The sequence below is a fragment of the Nasonia vitripennis genome (genome assembly GCF_009193385.2).
Source record: "Nasonia vitripennis strain AsymCx chromosome 2 unlocalized genomic scaffold, Nvit_psr_1.1 chr2_random0004, whole genome shotgun sequence".
In the NCBI taxonomy this organism is placed as follows: Eukaryota; Metazoa; Arthropoda; class Insecta; order Hymenoptera; family Pteromalidae; genus Nasonia; species Nasonia vitripennis.
In genome coordinates, this window is record NW_022279610.1 from 1,553,930 (window position 1) to 1,576,852 (window position 22,923).

A 22,923-nucleotide genomic window follows, 5' to 3' on the forward strand; every position below is an offset into this window, starting at 1 on the left:
GGAAAGTGTGAGGTTAGCGGCGAGAAGATGGCTGACGCCGAAGGCAAAACAACATCGGAGATAATCGGAATAATTCAAAAACGAAATAGAATTAATGAAAAGGAAGCAGATGCTGAAGGGAATAAATATTTGGATAGCGGACGATCTTACAGATATATAGAGAATGGAAGGTACAAAAGTGGCTTGAAAAAATTAAGGAAAGTGAAAGAGAAAGAGGGCTGGAGGTTAGAATAGGCTATATGAAGGTTAAAGTAGATAGAATATATTATTCTTGGAATGAACGAAAAGAGCAAATAGAAAATGAGAAAGTACTTTTTCGGAAGAAAGTGGGAAATGAAGGAAAAAGATGAGAGGACGATAAAAATAATTACGTGAAACATAGCGGGAACAATTAAAATAAGGGAATTGTGGGACATTTTAGGAAAGCAAGATATAATAATGTTACAGGAAACTTGGCTAGAAAGAGAAAGGGAAGGAGGATTATTAAAAACGTTAGACCAAAGGTCCCACAGAGCATGGAATATTTATGGAATATTTGGAAGGAAGATTTGAAATATTTCAAAAACATTCCATGGAATATTTATGGAATATTGCTATGTCCTCAAAATCTCTTACATTGGAATATATCACGTAGTATTTAAGAATGATGCCATGAATTATTGCAATGGAATATATCCGAAATATTTTGTAAATAATTATGTGGAATACATAACGAAAATTAAAAAACATGTAATATTTCATAAATCTTTCTGCACTATTTCACGGAATATTTTTGGTGAATAAAAAAGGAATATTCTTTTAACAAATATCTGGAATATTCTTGACGAAATCCGATGCATGCAATATTTCGTTAATCTTTCGTCAATATTTCACGGAATATTTGGGAGGAATAATGATGTAATATTTCTGAAATAAAATTGGGAAATATTATATTCGAACCCCGTTGAATGCAATATTATTTCAATCTTTCAATAATATTCCAAAGAATATTTCGAATGAATAATTTTGAAATATTTCAGCGGACTGCGTATGTATTATTCCGGTGAAATAATTGTGGAATCTTCCGGTAATTAATTATGTATGAATATACCGCAAAATAATAATAGAATTCTTACGGGAATTTCTACAGATCAACCTTCTGAAGAAAATTAGCTATGCTGCAGACGATGCCGTGCAGCTTCTTTTTATAGAAGGGTGATCTGCAGATATTCTCGTAAAGTATTCCATTATTATTCCCCGGAATATGCATATAATGACTGTATGCAGCTGTAGTTTTCCTTCGGAAGGATAATTTGTGGAATTGTCTGTAATATATTGTATTTAATTAATATGATTTCTTATAATAATACATTTTTTCACATTTTGCTGTGTGGTATTTACTTCATGGATCTTCCTTATCCAATAAATGGTCTGGTACAACTGGTGCAAATGCACAACGCTTTGGAGCAGCTCTAAAATACATATATATTTATTGCTTACATATTGTTATAATACTGCTAATGCTATTTAATTTTTTTTATTTTACACTCACGTCTCAGCACGTTTTTTTCTAGTACTGGAAGTGTCCAATCGTAGTTTGATGCTGGTCTTGATGTTATCATCTGTAGCCGTGGTAGGAAATGCAGCTTTGACAGCAACTAAATAAACATCAATTAAAATTAAAAATATATTACTTGTATTTAAACAATCTATTAAAGCTGCTCTGAGAAAGTTCTTATAACTAATATAAGGAGAACGCATATACGAAAGAAACAAATTTGTCTGAAATTTACAAAATGAATTTCTGGTACAGGTAAAGTAGCAACTGGTGGTTTTATGTGAAAAAATTTCTTGTAATGCGGCCGAATACGTTTCCCGCAGACAATAGACGCTATATTTGTAAGCATACTTGTAAATATTACATCTATTTTTACATTATAATTTATAATTTGATTAGAACTTCCTTTAATGAGCTAAATATTGAGATTGAACTTACGAAATATGCAGCTGCACACAAGCAATTTAGAAAATTTTGATTTTTTTTTGTAATCCATAAAAACTATATTTGGTGGCACAATCAGTCGTCATAATATAGTCTATTAGATTATAGGTCATGTCATGAGCTGTACTTCCTCCCTTTTAAAGAAAGCAACCTAAAATATTTTTCTTGCTAAAGAGTTAAAATGCAATGCATATAACATGCAGTGCAAGAAAGAAAGAAAATAACAAATTAATACAAATCTACTTTTCATTATTCATGATAGAGGCGAATACAATTTTTTTAACCATAGTTTAACCATGAGTAATTACAACAATATAAAGAGAAACTTACCAGGTTATTGAAAAACCTTTTACTTTTAAGCTTTTTTTCTACTGCTTCCATCTTTTTTTTCTTTATCATCTATGGGAAAATAATTGGCCATAACCTTAACGGCATTATTAACAACAACTGACGTATTATTCCTTGAATTAATTACACCTTCTACTAATTTTTTCAGTCTGCATTATATTTTTTTGATTTTCTAAAACACTTGACTTTTGTGATGGTTCTTGCTACAAGTCCTGCAATAGTAAAATGGATAATCAATTTATACAAACAAAAATAACAGTTACTTTTTAGACCATAAAAAATAATATATGTACGAAGTTTATTTTTACTAGCAAGATCAATGCGCGCTCCGCGCGCTCTGCTTTATATTAAACATTTTTATAGGTTAGAAACAAACTATCACGCGGGTCCCGCCATCTATCTCGTAATCTTATTGGCCAATCGACGACCAATCAGAGAACGATTAGAATGATGATTCCTTTTTTTTTTAGAGTAGGAAATAAAAAATAATAATATCTTACCCGCTATGATCTTGAAGACTTCTTCTGTGTTCTTAAATTCCAAATTCGAAATCTCTATTATTTGAGGTGGCATTTTTTGTGAGACATTTTGAGGGGGTTTTTCTCCCGAGGGTTTTGTCTTCTGTTCGGGATGCATCTTACCCACTTTCTTGGATGGTATCTGAACTGATGGTTGCTCTAACTCGACACTATCTTCGTCAATATAATCTTTTGCTAGTATTTTAGGAGGTCTTTCATGTCTTGGGAGTTTTGTCCCTTCATCTTCGACAATACCTGCATCTATTGTTGGACTTGCAGTCTCTTTATCAGTATCGTTTCCATCCATATCAAGTGGATTATCTCCAGCAAGTGCTAAAAGAAGGTTGTTATAAATAGTCAGTAGAGTAGTAGAACACATTAGAACACGCTTTTAATCATAATTAATATATAGGGTTTAACTTACACGTGTCTGATAATTCTGAAATCCTCATACTATTTGAAGCTGTTTGAAAAAACAGAGTCATAGGTGCTTTAGGTAAACCTTTCATACTATCATCAGATTCGTTGCCAAGAGACTTCAGAAGATGAAGTTTTTATCTCGTTTTCGTTTTGGTTTCCCTTTTGCAACCTCATATTCTGAAAATTCTTTCTTAGCTCGCTTTGCTCTTGATTTTTTTACTTTAATATCATCTGAACTAGCATTAGGAACTTCATCTAGCTTATTTTTTATGTCACTGACAGCATCTTCATAAGTATCTGTCAAATTATTAAATTTTATTTATTAAAATATGACCTTATGTCTAATCTGTTCTAGTATAAACTATATGACCATTTAACCCTTTTAATCAAGCGCAAGATTCACAGACACGATCTACAATTTAAAAACATTTTGCGATACACGCTCCGCGTGCGTTCAAGCACGTTTTCCGCCCCTGTATAAAAAAATAACGTTCGATACACGTGCGAAAAGTTGATTCTACACTCGTGAGATTGTCACCCTCGCTTCGCTCGGGCGAAAAACCTCCCACTCGTGTAGAATCAACTTTTGTGCACTTATATCGAAATATACTATTTAAACTTACTATATCTAAAAATTCTAAAGATGATTTAGCCCTCATTACTTAATACAATGCAAAATACTGCGAGACCTGGCGCGAAATATGACTAAAAGAAGAGACAATAAAGGACACCGATACCTCGAGTTTCGTGATTAAAGGATTAAATATACAATTTTTAGTAATTGTTTATGAAATTAAAAATGTTATGTAAAATGTCACATTTTCAAGATACGCCCGAGTCTAGCTACTCTTTAGAATAATAAAAATGACAGTAGTAACAAAACTATTATTTTTTTGAAAATTAGCGAACTTGCCCTTATATTTGATAAAACGTATGATATCATATTCCTTCCAACCCTTTGCGCGAATTTTGCAACTGATTATTACCTTCTTTAACTTGACTGGATCGGCAATAGCTGTAGGCCAGTACAAGGTTTCACAATCGTTTGATAGCCAATTAGATGGAACAACTATTTTTTTTTACTTTCGTCAACGACAATGGCAAATGGTTTTCGATCGTCCATGGCTCTTTCCATGGCTCTTTTAATTATTTCTTCTCTAAAGATTTCAAATAATATTAAAACAAAATTTCAAATAATATTAAAACATTATTTTGGCTATTATACAAATATTAGGTTATATAAGAAATAGATTTTGTAAGAGTAAACATTTAATTAAAAAGAAATCTATAATGATAAACATTGTTGAACTATTTTATCAAAATTGTATATTTTTTTCTTATGAAAATACATTATGGACACAATACAAAAGGTGGTTTATAGGATATGTTATAAATCCTGTTTCACAAGGAATTTTGAAAATCTTTGCGCGAATGAGATTACTAGGCCAATCTTCAATCACGCTACATTCCTCAACTACATGAATATTTAATCTCCCACTATCAAAGTCTTGGAGCGAAAACAAATATTTCTTCTTCAAGCAGCGTTTACCTATTAAGTACAACATGTTGTCGGTTTTGGGTATATTTAAAACATTAATAATAGTACCATCTGAAAGCATTATACAATTGTTTCTACGATCAGACACATCTATACTCCATGAATTTATGGACAACATTTTGTACTGACAGTCAAATTGACGACTGTTTGTAACTGTTCCATTGTAGTGAACTTTGTCAACAGAAACGATATTTTCCATTTTTATACAATTTCTTTTAATATCTACGATATACTCATATTCTGCAAGCCGTCTTGCGATTTGTTCCAATCGTTTTTCACCTTTTTTTACAAATTTCTTTAAAGGACATATGTAATTTTCAACGGGAAAGCGCTAAAAGAGTCTAAGGGACCATAATACTCGACATCTTTTTCTAAATGTATCAAGTTATGAACATTGAAAGACATACTTTGTTCGCCATAAATATTCTTAAAGCTATTTACAATATTATCAATAAAGACTCTGTATATCGAATATTTTGAAAGTCTGATACTAATTCCTTTTGAGATAAAATTAAAATACTAATATGCAAAAGTAAAAAATTCCTATAAATATTTTTTCTCAATACATCTTTCAGGGGCGCTAGGCCAAAATATAATAAAAAATGTCGGAATTCAGTAGCCTTCCAAATTTTCCAGTAGGATAAGGATCTGCAACGTCTGTTGAAGTCTGAGGGTAACTCAAGACTCAGATGATTTAGTCTGTCGGAAATAACAGTGATTTGCTGATCTGATAGCTTATACATTTTATTTGCTCTTCCTGTACTTCCGACCCAGTATTTTATTAACTGCTTCATGACACCTATATATACTAAATGCATAGGGTCCAATGGAACGTTAGTTACTAGACCGACTCCTGCCAAATTATTCAGTACAGTTGAGCCCTTTTGATAGTCATTTGTGTACTCCAAATTCTTAAACTTCTCATCTGTTCTCAAACGCACGTTACAATATTCCATTAATTCTTTGACATTTTATAAGGGAAAACAAACCGAAGCATAATATTCGCCTTCTATAACGCATTTTGTACAACTGCTGCGACCAGAAGGATATTTGGTATTTAAAACGAAAGCTTTTGCCGGTGCATCGCATATTAATCCATGAATTTTCACGCTAAAGGATTTGTCGTTGCATTTATAGCCATCCTTTATTAATACAGCTGCTTCCTCAACAAAACGATTTAAAAAGTTATCTGAATTGTCAGGTTTTTGTACACCGAAGAACATACCTACAACGTACACTCCATCGAAATTGGAATCTTTGCACAAAATTGCATACATGCCTTTTTCTGAAGACTTGCCTGTTATCGAAGCGCCGTCAATATTAATGAAGAGGTTAATAGTGTTAAATGTATGACCTAACGCTAATCGACTTTTAATTATTTGATTTAAAGCATTACTGAAACCTATGTGACAGTATTTTCCATTATCCATATGTTAAGTGACGAAGTTCCTGGATAAATTATTTAGAAACATTATATAAAAATTACACAAAGCCAGTAAAAAGAAGATCCAGAAACTTCGACGCTTAACTAAGCCTCGAAGGAATGTACCCGAAACCAAAACAAACTTCTCCTCCCTCGGCTGACCCGCGTGCACAGTCGACGCTGCAATTTAGCCGTTGACCATAGTATTAGGCCCATAAGGCCTAATGAGTAAGACAAAGAGCGCGGCTAGGCTGAAGTAAGAAGAGAGGAGAAGTAAGTACCCCGCGTGGGAGAAAGCTTCGACTCTCTCTCAAGCATCACCTCCCCCGAAACTCCACTCCAAGGTGTGCGCTCCTAGAGAAAGGACGCTAATTTTAAGAGTTTAGATTTTGAGTAATATGCCTTTGAGAAATTCAATAAGTTTTGTTTCATTTGAGTGTCTGATTTAATTTGTGTTGTGATAAGTTGATAATAAACATCACTGCAATCCATGTGTTGAGTTTTGAAAAATACGTCATTCAGAATACAACCAATTTTGAGCCATCCTCCGTTTTGCTAAAACATCTTGCCAAAAAGGAGATCTAAACCCCGCAATCTTTTCCGAGCAGTCACCCCAGTTTTTCTGAGCATCCTTTCGGGTTAAATTATTTCTCAAATTCCAGAAGTCCACAGAACAAAGTAAGTAGCATTTAATTCAATATTTCTGAACTTTGCCATTTCGGTTAAATCAAACAGTTCTGCCTCGACAAATTAGTGTTCTCACTGATCTCCCCCGTATGGGAGAGTAGCTAAGCGCCCACGTTTCAATAATATTTCATTGTTAGCTGGTGGAATCGGTTCTATCCTAACAAAACTGGGGGTTCGTCCGGGATCTGCTTAGCTTTTGTTGCTTGCAAAACTGTTTGGTTTTCTGTGTTTAAAATAATTTTTTTTTGTGAGTGAGTGAACATATAAAAAAAAAGATCCCAATTAAGTGCGCGTAAATACGAAAAATATTAAAAAGTCATAAGTGCGACAAAGAGAGAAACGAGAGAATATAAAAAGCAAGAGCATTGATAGGAGTTTGAAATTCGAGACGCGCGCGCAAGCACACAAAGATGCCGTGACGTCACTGCAGCCACATATCGGGTGGGACGCGCAGTAACGTCAGTGATTTTAAAATAATTTTTTTTTATTATTTCTTGTGACTCTTACAATTAATAAGTTCGGACGTTTTACTAGTAAAAATCATTGAGACCCAGCGGATATTAGGACTGGTACCCAAATAAGACAAAACGCAATAATATTACACAATATCTTTTCTTACACCAGAAATTTTCTTTACACACTCAATGCACAAGCAGTTTGATGAGTCCTGCCACACAACATATACATATAAAAGTTCACTACAAGTACTTTGATATTACACACAAAGAGTAGAATCAAGATTTTGAAAATTGGCATCGCATTCGAGTCACACACCAATAATCTACAATATACCTCCGTAGTTTGATATCACAAATTATTGTTCACTAACCAGTACACAGAGAGACGCATAAAACAGTAACTTCCAAAACATTTACACATAGAATCACACCAATTTTCATTCAACAATTTTTTTTGCATTCCATTTTGATTGTCGACACTTGACTCCAAACCAGGCACAGTCCTACATTTTACAGTCTAATTCAGTACTAACAAAAAAAAAAAACAAAACACAAATTCGAATTGACACCATTCGCCTTGACACTCTGTATTTAACTAAAATTACACTTGTAACACTGCACTATTTCTCTTGAATACAGAACACACGTAGGGGTGGGCCCGTTAGAACACTGCTCGTGCTCCAAAATAACCGAAACACCCAGAATCTGGTCGACGAGTAGCACTAGAGTGCACTGGCAAGTGATCACCAGAAGTCGAGCCAGGGCCTTTACGAGGCTGCTGCGTAGAGTCTTGGACTCCGGCTTTCGCAGGAGAAAGTCTGGGCTCTTGCACTCGAACCAGCTAACTTGGGTGTTGACACGCCTATTGAGAACCTGTAAATACCAAAAATAATTAATTTCATGCGTATTTGTACCCCAGATAATAATTAATACCAATTTTGACCACTGAGCGAGGAAACACCCATGACGTCATGCAGACTCAGCACTGTCCTCCTTGATCTTGAGGATGTTTGTAAAAAAATTCAAGCTGCTGCTGACTGCCACGAAGGCTGAAAAGAAAGACAAAATAAGTTTACACAAAGCAACAGTTCTCGGGTTGTTTGCAAGAAATTTAATATTTATTTATAAAAAAAAAAACTTATCTGAGTCAGCTGATAGAGTTGCAGCTGCGACATTGGGAACAATCCTGGGCCCGAACTTTGACCTTTGCAGGAACACCGTGATAGCACGCACACGCACTTTTGATTGAACGATACGAGACGACACGCACGGTTCACCTTTTGCAAAACAATTAGCAATAATTTGAAGGCGAAAAGTACACGCGACGCAACACGAGGCAACAGCTGACGCAAACGGACTCGACTAGGGAGTTTGACTGTAGCGAGAAGTTAGGCGCGGAGCGGTGCCACACCCAAGCTAGTGACTATAGACTCGAGAGCAGGCGGACGCCATTTTGAGAGCGGCGGAGCGCGCGCGAATATTTGAATTCGAATATTGGACTTCGAGACTTTTCAAGAGAATTATTGTAAAGTGAATTCAGTAATTAAACAATTAAACTATTGCTACTGTATTTAGACCGGATTAACGAAAACAAGGGCGTGTCCATTGGAATTAAATTATTTCCTTACGACTTTGAAATATTAAGTGACAGTTTGAGACCATTCAGAAACAATAGTTTTTTTGCATAATAGGGCTTTTACATAAATATAAATAATCTTTACGGTTAAGGCTATTATTCAAATATTATATGTTAATAATTATAGGCGAATTAATTTCGAAAACGCTATTTAGAGGAAATTCATTTACATAATCGATAACAACAAATAGTCATCTATTATTTTTAAATAAATTAATTAATTTTGAATTATACAAAATAATTAACATAATTAAATTCTCTTTTCGGGAATTTTGCGAAGAAAATAAATCACGTAAATATTTTAATTGAATTTACAAAACCGGACCATCACTCTTAATTTAAATTTGACTTAAATTTTGACAGAGGACACGACACAAATTTTCTTTTTCCCATTAAAAAAATGCACGATTTGACGACTCTCGTTGGATAAGCCTTTAGTTTAGACATATACCCGTGAACACTTAATATTAATTTAGTATTAATATTTTATTACAATATTTTATTGACTACTGGTTTTATTATTAATCATTATCACCATTTATTATTATTTATCGAACCCCACAATAATTAAACGAAAATTAACTATCAAAAATCCCACAATTTCGTTTACGTTACCCCTTAATATACTTCAATATATTATCTATACCCACATCATAAAATTTTAATTACAATAATAATAATAACATATGATAAATATAATATTGGGATTGTGAGGAGAGGAAATAAGGCTTTAATAAAATAGTGGCACGGAATTACGGACTCTCTATAAAGCAAGAACGTTTTAGAAGCATTTAGAGAACTATCTAGAGGATTATTTAGAATTTTCTACGACAATTAAGAGGCAGTAAATCTATTCAAAATGACAGACGAGACCGGCAATAGGACGGGTGAAAACACAGGAGCAGACTTGGCTACCACCATGGCCAATAGTTTCATGCTTATGAGTTGCGTAAGCGGCATACCATGCTTTGACGGGAAACATACCAAGTTAAGAGACTACATACAAGATTTGAAGAATGCAAATGAACTTGTAACTGAGGCAATACGACCACAATTTATGCGAAATGTGCTGCAGAGAATAACCGGAGCAGCGAAGAGGAGTCTCAACAACAAAACCATAACAACAGTAGAAGACTTAATTAAACATTTAAAACAGAGATTTGGTCCAGGCAGGGACTTTAGTTGTTATAACACACGAATCCAGACGGTCAAGATGAGGCAAGGAGACACTTTAGGAGATTTTTATGACGAATTGAACGTTTTACTGAGCAGTGCCAGGAATGCATTGAAAGAAGAAAAGGGAAGTGACAACCTTGACGCGATGATGGAACCATTGGAGATGCTGGCAGTCGATATATACATAAGGGGATTACCAGCAAATTTATCGGAAAGAGTGGACTTATTCAAACCAAAGAATCTAAGAGAAGCATTCGAAGAGGCTGTGCGACTAGAAACACGTATGGAAGCCAGGATCATACCGGACTCCAGGCCATGAGTGAATCGAAGTCATTATAATACAGAAAGAAGGGATAGTTATAACAATGGATACCGCAATGTAGGTGGCGGATATAATAATAGAGGCGGATATAACAATGAAGAATACAGAAATCAAGATAGATATGACAACAGAAATCGCAGACATGACGATTTTATAGGATATATGCCTGAAGAAGAAGAATGTGCAGGATATGTCGAGGAGGAAGAAGATTATGCAAGATACGACAACGAAGATGAAGACTACGTAGACTACGTCAATGAGAATTCCAAGATAACCATAGGAGAAACAATTATAACCGGAATAACTACAACCAAAATGGTCATCAAGGTTATCAGAGAGGAAATAGTAGTGGCAACAATTACAATAGAGGAGGATACAATACCAGCGGGGGTATAACAACAGCAACAGACAAGGAGGGAGCAATTGGCCGTCGTGGAATAGAAACTATGGTCAAAGAAGCCAAAGGCAAATTTTTAATCACGAAACTGGACGTCGTGAAAATTATCAACCTAGTGGTCCGGATAGACGAGAGAATCACAATAATTATCCCAATAACTGGAGAAACGGCAATGCAAGAAACTATCAACAAAACGAAAACGAACGAGAGAATTTAAACTCTCAAAGGGCTCGTCATGGAGAAAGAATGACGAGCCAGGAACAGAACCAACAACCTATCCAGAAACCACAGCAGAATGTGGACTACGAGAAATATCAACAACAAACACAGGGTTACAATCAAGGCAGGCAGAACCCAAATCAGAGCAGCCAGAACAACCAGGTGCAGCAAAAGGCACCAGTGATGGCGATAATGACAAGGGAACAGGAACTTCCAATATATGGACAGCCGACTGCAAGGGACCTGAAGAGTTTAATTGGGAAAATGATGAACCAACAGCAATAAAAGTACACATAACACAAGGAACCAAGAAACCTTGGTTAACATTCATGATAGACAATGGAGCAAGTGTAAATCTAATCAAATTAAGTTTTATACACGACGACATGCCAATAAATATGAAAGATGTGAGGAATCTTGGAGTAATAACCACGGGAACAGTACCGACTCTAGGATCAGTTTATTTACTTATCAGAAATACACCAGTGAAATTCCACATAGTGACAGACGATTTTCCGACACCACACGATGGACTATTAGGAAGAAATTATTTAAAGAAGGAAGAGGCTGTCATTTCTTATTTTAACAACGCTCTAATGGTAGGCGGAGACGTGATGCACCCAATGCCATTTCTGGGACAAGAAAAAGAATACAGAGAGAAGAGAAAAAGGGCACATAATTCTTACAAAACCAGCAACGTGCTACGAAGTCGAAGACAAGAAAGACGATAATGAAGCACCTGTAACAGATGTATCCAAAAATGAGAAGACACCAGCAAAAACGAAACATGTTTTAAAGGCCAGAACTCGGCAAGTTGTAAGAATCAATCTAATCAGAAGTGAATTAAAAGAAGGATACATACCCAGAATCGATGTAGGGAATGAAAATGTATTTTTGGGAGAAGGAGTAGTAATTAACGACAACAACACCTGCAAAATGATGGCGATTAATACGAGTGAAGAAGACGTCATGATAGAGGTCGATGCCAAAGAATTAATACCATTTGACACGGAGCCAAATTTTCTTGAAGAAACAGACAGCGAATTTAATGGTGAAGTTATATTGGACAGAATTAAGAGGCTAGAGAAGGTGAAAGAATCAATTAGAAGAAGTCACTTGAATCAAGAAGAACTAAAAATAGTGGACCGTATAATAGAAGATTATTTAGATAGATTTTTATTACCAGGAGACAAGTTACCGTGTACAGATATGATCCAGCACCACATACATTTAGAGGACGACATACCTATAAACACGAAACAATATAGGCATCCTCCGAAACATAAGCAAGTCGTCAGAGAGAGTGTGGAGAAGACATTGCGAGATAAAATTATTAGAGAATCGAATTCACCATACAACTCGCCAATATGGGTAGTACCGAAGAAGCCTGACGGCCATGGAAACCCAAGATGGAGGATGGTCATCGACTTTCGCGAAATCAATAAAAAGACAATCAGAGACGCCTACCCTCTGCCTAACCTTGCCGACATCATGGACCAATTAGGTGGAGCAACATACTTTTCGATTTTCGACCTTGCAAGTGGATTCCAGCAGATACCAATGGCACCAGAAGACTGTTACAAGACAGCATTCACAACCCTCGACGGACATTATGAGTATACACGTTTACCAGAAGGTCTCAAGAACGCAATAGCGACATTTCAACGCTTAATGGAAAAGGCACTTAGAGGTTTGCAAAACATAGAGATGTTAGTGTATTTAGATGATATTATAGTCTACAGCAAGGACTTGCAAGAACACGAACAGCGAATTAGGCATATGATGGATAGACTAAGGCTCGCCAAACTGGTACTGCAGCCAGATAAAATTGAATTTTTTAGACGAGAAGTAGGATTCCTAGGACACATAATAAGTTCCAGAGGAATTGAACCAAATCCGGAAAAGGTGGAAGCAATAACAAAGTTACTCACACCAAAGACAGCAAAGAATGTAAGAACGCTACTAGGAATGTTTGGATACTACAGGAAGTACATTAAGGACTTTGCGAAGATAGCTAAGCCACTAAATGACCTGCTCAAGAAAAACGTAAAATTTGAATGGACAGAAGATTGCGAGAAAAGCTATCAGATACTGAAAGATTGCCGTGTAAGAGAACCCATATTACAATTCCCAGACTTCAACAAGGAGTTCACACTGACCACTGATGCGTCAGATTACGCAATAGGAGCAGTATTAAGCCAAGAAAAGGACGGCTTCGATCACCCAGTACAATATTTGTCTAGAGCGCTCAACAAAGCCGAGAGAAATTATTCAACCACGGAGAAAGAATGCCTCGCAGTACTTTACACCTTGCACCAGTTTAGACCTTATTTATTGTGCAGAAAATTTACACTAGTTAGTGACCACGAACCACTAAACTGGATGCACAGCAGAAAAGACCCAGGCCAAAGAATCATGAGGTGGATGTTTAGATTCACCGGGTACGAGTACACTTTTAAGTATAAACCAGGAAAGCTGAATAAAAACGCAGAAGCACTATCACGGAATCCACCAGAAATGACTGAAGAAGAGATCAACAAAAATCTACCTAGTATCAAAATAATCGTAATAGAAGAAAAATAAAGTAAACAACAAAAGGCGGCAGCAAGTGTAGCAAAACCAGCCAAGGGAATTGTGCAACCACGCACCAGGATACAATCAACAGGCGACATAGCAAATAAACCTAGAGGAAGAGGAAGACCCATAGGAGCCAAAACCAATAAAGAGGCACCAAAGTTGGAGCATAGCGTAGCAGTAGGACAGTACATCAAACAAGGAGCAATACCCAAAGTACCCAAACCCGTTGCATCAAGAAAAGCCACAAAACCAGGAAAACCAGTGACAGCTAAACCCACAGCTGAAACATCGACTGAAGCGTCAACAGCAGAAACTAGCTCCATTCAGCTGAAGGAAATCCCAGAAAGTTCAACCGATGCAGACTCCGATACATCGATGACAGTCAACCCATCTAGACGATCGTGGTTATCTTCGACAACCAACGAAGACACCGACTCAGAGAAGCCACCGTTACCAGACCCAAGGTATAGTGGACTACGACATGAAGACACAGAGACGACGGAAGAAGAAACAGAAGATGACGAAGTATTTTCTTTAGAAGGAAACCAAGATAAAACTATAAGCAACATTGCAATAGAGGTCAGCGCAATAGAAGGATCCAACACAGAAGAAAGTTCCGAAGACGAATCAATTAAGAACCTATCAGTAAAGACTACTCTAACTAGGGAAGAGGTAGAAGAAGCAAGCAGAAAATTTGAAGAGAGTATGAAAAGATATGAAATGGATAAAGACACCAATACCACAGAATCAGGGACAGAAATTGCGATACAGCTACAGATACCCTCACACTTTTCAGATGATGATGAAGTAGCAGATGAAGTACGTGAAGCAATCTACACATCCGACCCACGGTTTCAAACAGAAGAAGAAATAGATATAGATAATGTAGGGAGAAAAAGCGTGCAGAAATTAATAAAAAGAGCACGACAAAAGCTACAGGAGACCACAAGAGAAGAAAACTCAGGAAGCGACTCCGACGTCGAAAGCCTGGCTGACATAATTATGCCGCCGCCAAGGAAAACATTATCTGTGACCCCGACGATAACAAGTGGTAGCCCTACAGCCAAGAGCACACCACAAAATAAGACGAAAGCACGCAGGAAATTAGGAGTATTAAGTGAAATAGAAGCAGAATATGGATCAATAATAGACATAAGATTTTCAAAACCGCCTGAAATAAAAATGCCTTTTCTTCTGCCTACACCACCAGACCTAGAGCCACTAAACAAAAACTAGAAGATGCTCCAACACACATAACATTCAAGAAGATTCCCCAGAACATAATCACCGTAAGAGAATGCATCACGCACAGAAGAGATAACATTGTTCACTTTCTATCGGCAGACTGCGACAACACTTGGCCATTAACCAGATTATTAGTAGAAATCGGAGCCATAGACTTAACGAAAATCAAGAGTAAAAAGCCAAAGATAGGCCAAATCCTAGTCATGCCATTCAAAAAACATCACATATTACAGTAATAATAAAAGACAAATGCTTCAACGTAATAAAAATAGAAAATTTAAACGAGGGACTTCGGAATCTAAAAGAAACACTCATCAACAAAAAAATTACAAGTTTCCGAATAGCGAGAAAAGGAGACATATTAGACCAATTAGAATCACCAATAATTTTAGACGTACTCTACAAACATTTTTACGTAAGCAGAATAAGAGTGACAATGTGTTATGGAAAAGCACAAGTACCAGATGAAAAACACAGAAAGGAAATAATTAGCCATCTTCACGACAGTCTAACAGGAGGACACAAGGGAATCAATCAAACTTACCAGAAAATAAGAGAACGATATTATTGGCCAGGAATGAGGAACGACGTTCAAGACTACATTCGTGAAATATTCGAGATCTGCAAGAAAGTAATGGAAGAAAGAAAATGCAGACACACCCTAGCCATTGACCTACTGCAAATAACAGAACAAGAATTAGCAAAGACCCAAGAAAAGATAAAAGAGACAATAGCAAGTCTAGGACACACACAGTACCCCACAGCACGAATTCCAAGAAGCATCAGGACAAAGAGACTAGTACCACTAGGCATAATTGGAAGTATAAGTAGCAGTTTGTTCGGACTCGTGACTAACGACGAAGTGGACAACATAAATAAAAATATAGACCAGCTCTTCCAGGACCAAAGCAAAATGGTTCATTTACTAGACGAGAATTCCCACATAATCTCAGCAAAATTTGAGGAATTATACAACATTATATAACCAGCAACCACCAGAAAGTGTTGCAAGGATTCGAAAAAGAATTAACAAAGACGATCAAAACAATACTACGAGAAAAAGATCAAATGAAGTACCAAGTTGAAGTAGTAATATACGTTAAACGACTAGAATCGACATTGGACCATGTGATTAAAAGTAATGAGAAATTACTAGAAATCCTACGAAAATTAAAAGAAGGAAAAGTACACCCAGACCTTATGAAACAGGACATGGTTCAACAAATGAACATGGATGTAAAAAGAGTGAGTCAAGATTTAGAATTTCCACCACCACCAGAGCACATGAGAGCCGAAGAATTAGCCAGAATATCGGAAATTGACGCCATTCACCAGAATGGGCGAACATTAGCAGTGCTACATCTACCTCTAGTAGATCGCATGCCTTATCAATTGTATAAGATGCATCCTATTAACATACCACAAAACATGAAAAATGAAACGATGGAACAAGCCTTCATAAGACCATCACATGAATACATCGCCATTAGCTACGATCATACCAGATACATAAAATTCAATGAGGACCAAAGACAAATGTGCATTAAAACGCACTATGCAGACATATGCCCAATACTAGGAGCACTCAGGAATGTCCCACAATCAAGGGACTGTGAAATAACATTGCTCTTGAACCCCAGTCAAAAGGCCATTACACAATGTGATATACGATACAGACTGAGCGAACAAACTCAGTGGACGTACCTAAATTATGACAAATCATGGCTCTATTCAACAATTCGACCAGAAATACTAAACATCATTTGCCAAGACAAACATGAAAACAAGGTCACGATAAAAGACGCAGGAATCGTTCACATAGCACCAATATGCATAGGAACAACGGCTGAGGCGACCATCACCGGAGAAGTTACCAGGAACATCGAGTTTACCTACGTGTACAAACCAGAAATAAACTTAAAAATAACAGATATTTACCCCCTACTGAATCAAGAAGATACCAGTTTAGAAGTGCACAGCTCAGAAAACATAGATGTGCTAGGACCAAATATGGCCAACAATGACGGAAGGCCATTGCATGAAATAGTCAGCAAACTAAGAGAAATAGGCGAACATAAACGACAAAATTACAGTACAAACACAGTACTATATGGAAGCATGATCGTCCAATTAATAATAGTAACGATAATAATAATTATCATCATAAAGATGAAGTGTCTAAGAAAATGGCGCTGCCCAAAGAATAAGAAGCGCAGAAACCCATCACCGAGAATAAACACCAAAAGACGAAAGATCGAAACAAAAGATGAGGAAATCGAACTCGAAGACATTCTAGGCAACCATAAAAACCACGCAAAGAAATTTGCACTACCCAAACAAGAAGCAGAATGCTCATGAGTGAATGAAATTAAATTTTTGAATTTCCAGGACGCTTGTACATAGCAAAACAATGCTTAACCAATCAAAAAAATTTTTTCTCTAACATGATTGTTGTAATCTATTTGCAGACAAAGGAATACACAATGGACTTTAGACCAAGAACAAACATTTCAATGTTCTGCGATGTAGACATACCACTATCAAACATCATAAGAGAATTTGAGAGAGTAGGAGAACCCCAGAACGCCCGCGTAGAAAAACACAGATATGAACGAGAGACCAAAAAGATACGCTATCTTTCAACTCAGAAAGAGAGATAGCAAAAGCATATGAACTCAGATCCCTATTAGCCAAGCAAAATAAATTAAAGAGGAACAGCAAGATAGCAGCACCATACCAAACTCCCATGATAACCACAGGACCAAAAACAGCAATAGGAGATTTGATAGACCTCACTCCAAAAGAAGAACCAACAGTTAGATCTGAAGTACACGTGGTTAATCAACCATCAACACCTCAACCAATCAGGAACAGACGGTTCTGCCTACTACCTTGGGACGGCAATGATAGAGAGAAAGACGAAATGTTCTTCAGACATTTCGCCCAGTTCGGGACACTAGCATACTACGAAACAGTCAGAGACAAAAAGGGACGTTTGTCATACGGATACGTGCAATATTTCATACAAGAAGACACCAAAGCCGCCAAGGAAGAGAGTGACCCAATGTACAAAGCAACATTTGCCGAACCGCGAAGACTACCACGTGCAGCGCAAGGAACCGCAAATACTAAATTCCATGTAAGATGCAAACACATGATAGAAGTAGAAATATACAACTTACATGAAATAACATACAAAAAGCAAATATCAAAAGGAAAACAACCGACATCCACCAACACCCAGGACAAATAGAGTGAGCCGTGAAAGACCCAAGACCCCAGAAGCCACCCTCCCTGACCTAGATGAAAATGATAGCAGTATGAGCATAGAATAAGAGAGATAAATTTACATTTTGCGATCGTGTTATATAACCATAATAAACAATAGTTAGGACCAATGTCCCTGTATGAATGAATGAATGCATGAACGAAAATACCTCGCATGAATTAAAATAACCAAATACACATAACATATAATTATGATACCACTCTCTTTGAATTATTTTCAGATATGGACCAAGTTTTGAAAAATATCGTCACCTCAATCGTCTTCGTTTTGGACCATGTCACAATCTGTTTTGACCCCGCGGGAAAACTCCCTATGGTGATGAAGCTATTGAACAGTTATGGACCAAACAACACCGTCACGTTTGAAATTATTCCAAGAGGACCACACCATGACTCAGCGAGATTAACTATTAAGTACAGAACACGGACAAGCGCGAAGGGACTCAGAAGCGACTATAAGACATCCAGAACAGAGGACAGGTTGACAGTAGAACAGAGAGTAGAAGCACCGACTGATTCGGACAGCTCAGACACAGACGACGAACATAGCAGCAGCGACAGCAGTACCACTGACGGAACCGACGGAACGGACAACACTAGGGACACTCCTGAAAGCGACGCTAACGACGAAAATGACGAAGTTATTTTAAATTCAACATGAATAGCGACAGTGACAACGCCACGGGAAACGACAATGACCACATCCCAGACAACAATGACGACAATTACGGCAGTAATGACATCGACAATGCAGACAACAACGATATCAACAGCGACGACAATGTTAATGATAACGGCTACCCCTTGCAGTACAATCCCCAAAACAACGTGGAATTACGCAAGATGAACCTGACGGACGCTTATACGATAACAGCTATATACAGAGGAGACACAATTGACGCAGAGGCATTGTTCAGCTGGTACGGACCATGCCACACAGAACATTACATGTCCACGACAGACGACACTAAAGCCATATCGACACGGTACCAGTTAGACAGACATGCACGGAAAATAATAAATCTGTACAGACAATATATATAACGGATAGACGAGGACGTACAAGGACTTCGACGGCAAGAACGAGAACAGGGACCACCGACAACAGAATACGTTAGATCAGACGATACTATTTGTGTACGAGTACCGCGGCCAGTAAGCAAACAAGAACTGACGGAAATATTTGCAACATTTGGAGAAATAGCTGACATACGACGCATCAAACCGAACGACGAATACGAACGTTATACAGCATTTATACAATACAGACACAAGGACAGCGCATACAAAGCAGTAACAGAAACTGACAATACATACTTACCGAAATGGGCTTATAATCGAAGACAAGGGTCGACAAAACCAGCGACGACACAGGAAAATGCACAGGAGCGACAGAGAACCGAAGGACCACAGGAACCCGCACAGAGACAAAGACGATGGACGTTGGACCCCGCCAACAACACAAAACTGTATGTTCTCGCACCACCTGACACGACACAACAGGAATTCAGAGAGGACTTCATAAAATACGGAGAAGCAATACAGATAGAGTTAACGAACGGAAAAAAGGAGAATAATGAAAAAGTAGGATACGTTATTTACAAGGACAAAATAGACGCCATCGACGCCAAACTAAACGGACAACGAAAATACAAAATTGACTGGAAGTTAACGCCACAGACTACTGAGACACTATTACATTTTACATGCGGAGACCAAATACCGATACAGAGTTTTACAGACCACACACGCGACTGTACCACAACTACACTACGACGACGGCTACAAGACAAAAAAAAGAACAACCGAGTACCAGCAGACAAGTCGACGAGAGACAGAATGCTGACACAGCAGGGACAGCAACACAGTCAACAAGAGCACCAGTCTCAGTACATAGAGCCTTATATATCGACTACAGCTCATCAAGTGATGAAGAGTTAAATGAAGTAGAAATAGCCAGATCAATACGACAGCGACAACTGACCATAGACAATAGACAACATCAAAATGAGAGAGCAGATGAGGCAGAAGCACCAGCGAGGCACGAGGACGAAGCAGCTAATGAGTTACGACAAGAACTGGACAAAATTGACTTCAAGAAGATATTAGACGTTAGTTTTTAAGTGACGACACCGTGACGCTAGTTTAAGTTAGATTTAAGAAACCAAGAGTGCCATAAAAGTTTTGTAGTCAATAAAAGATGCAGAACATAAGTATTATTGAACCAAGTTACCACTATTGTCATCTAAAACATTGTTTTGTACTACCTTTCATAAAAAAAAAGAGAAAACATTTTCTTTCACTGACCAATTGACCTACATCCAAACAATACACCTTAATATAATATAAATATTAAACTATAGGAACTAATATCATATATAATACAAACGAAAGCGAATCTACTTACTAACACAAATGAAATATAGTATTAGCATAATATATAGTAGCAGGTTAGGACATATATTTAGATTAATATTAGGTAACATTAACAGTAATAGTTAAATTTATACAGTAAGGTTAAAGTGTACCAGAACATCATCAACGACATGTGTGACAGCGAGGTGAAACCAAAACAAATTACAAGGTAGGACAAAACTAAAGAGAATAGATTACCCAAGACAGAACGATCCATCCAAACCAATCATCCCACGCAAGCAAAAGGTGATGCATTTGAAGAAATTCCATGTATCAATGAGATACAAAGAAAGCACAATTGCCGGTTGCGTACCAGTAGCTTCCAGAATTCTTTTCTCAATAAAAGCAGACCTGACCGTGAGACCTCTATATGAATGCTCTCGACATTCAAAGAGAAAGGATATCTTTTCTCTTCTTAATCAAGCGCCGCAAGGGCTGATTAATATGATCATGTGATCATAGAGGCAAGGGACCAAGGACCGCACCAATTATTTAAAAGCATAAGCACACATCAACAGCTACAACTTAGAACAGCTGATAGACACCTGAAAAAGCTTTATCCTGCCCAAATTAAAAAAAAAAAAAAAAAAACCTCCAAGATACCTCATACAACTCATTGCCTAAAATGCATCTCACAACACCGATATTAAATCAGTAACTAGCAGGTTAGAACTTTAACCTCATAGGACAGTTCGTTACTCAGTTTTGGTTTCTCATTGTGTCACCGGTGTCTGACCATTTACCCTTATATGTGTGTGTTTGTCGCGGACGACAAACGTCTGCAAGGGGGGGAGGATGTTAAGTGACGAAGTTCCTGGATAAATTATTTAGAAACATTATATAAAAATTACACAAAGCCAGTAAAAAGAAGATCCAGAAACTTCGACGCTTAACTAAGCCTCGAAGGAATGTACCCGAAACCAAAACAAACTTCTCCTCCCTCGGCTGAAGCACGCGTGCACAGCCGACGCTGCAGTTTAGCCGTTGACCATAAGGCTTAATGAGTAAGACAAAGAGCGCGGCTAGGCTGAAGTAAGAAGAGAGGAGAAGTAAGTACCCCGCGTGGGAGAAAGCTTCGACTCTCTCTCAAGCATCAGCTCCCCCGAAACTCCTAAAGAAAGGACGCTAATTTTAAGAGTTTAGATTTTGAGTAATTTGCCTTTGAGAAATTCAATAAGTTTTGTTTCATTTGAGTGTCTGATTTAATTTGTGTTTTGATAAGTTGATAATAAACATCACTGCAATCCATGTGTTGAGTTTTGGAAAATAAGTCATTCAGAATACAACCAATTTTGAGCCATCCTCCGTTTTGCTAAAACATCTTGCCAAAAAGGAGATCTAAATCCCGCAATCTTTTCCGAGCAGTCATCCCAGTTTTTCTGAGCATCCTTTCGGGTTAAATTATTTCTCAAATTCCAGAAGTCCACAGAACAAAGTAAGTAGCATTTAATTCAATATTTCTGAACTTTGACATTTCGGTTAAATCAAACAGTTCTGCCTCGACAAATTAGTGTTCTCACTGATCTCCCCCGTATGGGAGAGTAGCTAAGTGCCCAAATTTCAATAATATTTCATTGTTAGCTGGTGGAATCGGTCCTATCCTAACACCATATCTATGACATCTGTTGATGAAGTCGTTCGCAATAAAGTTCGAGGACTCTTAGGAAAAGTCACAGATGGAAGATTTCGTACATAATTCTATGCAACGGAATATGTGTGGAAACTTTCATTAATAGTGCGAGAAATATTCAAAAAATTATTTTTAATATTCTAATGAAATCTTTATGGAAGTTTCCATAAATATTTCAGCAAATCTTCCGGTGAAAGATTTGAAAAATAATTCTATGCAATATTCCCTTGAATATGCCTGGAAACTTTCATAAATGATTTGACAAATATTCTAAAAATTATTTAGAATATTCCAATGGAATATTTCAGGAAGATTCCTAAAATATTACATGAAATTTTTAAAAATTTTGTCTCACGAAAGGTTGTCTAAATATTTCTGAAATATTCCACTGGAATATACCACTGAAATCTTTCGAAATATTCCACTGCAATATTTCATGCTGTGTGGGGTACCAATGGGAAGTCAAAGCAGCAGAAAGAGAAAGCAATAGAGGGAGGGCAAAAGGAGGGATAGTGGTAGGAATAAAACAAGAACTGGCGAAAAATGTAGAAATAAAAGAATGGAAATACGGGATAAGTATACAAAACATTTACATAGGAGGTGAGAAAATGAATCTGATAACTTG

At 37.0% G+C, this 22,923-nt stretch overlaps 1 protein-coding gene across 3 annotated transcripts in view; it reads left to right on the top strand.

The window, feature by feature from the left end:
* LOC100116705 (ran-binding protein 9) overlaps positions 1–22,923 on the top strand; it is a 303,718-nt gene that overhangs the window by 174,648 nt on the left and 106,147 nt on the right. The window contains exon 7 of one of the 3 annotated variants that reach the window (XM_032601497.1): positions 18,475–20,485. The exons of the other annotated variants lie outside the window; for them this stretch is intronic. Within the exon in view, the coding sequence (XP_032457388.1) occupies positions 18,475–18,914 (440 nt within the window). The 3' untranslated portion in view covers positions 18,915–20,485. Of the gene's footprint in view, positions 1–18,474; positions 20,486–22,923 lie in introns of those variants that run through there. 3 annotated transcript variants of the gene reach the window in all.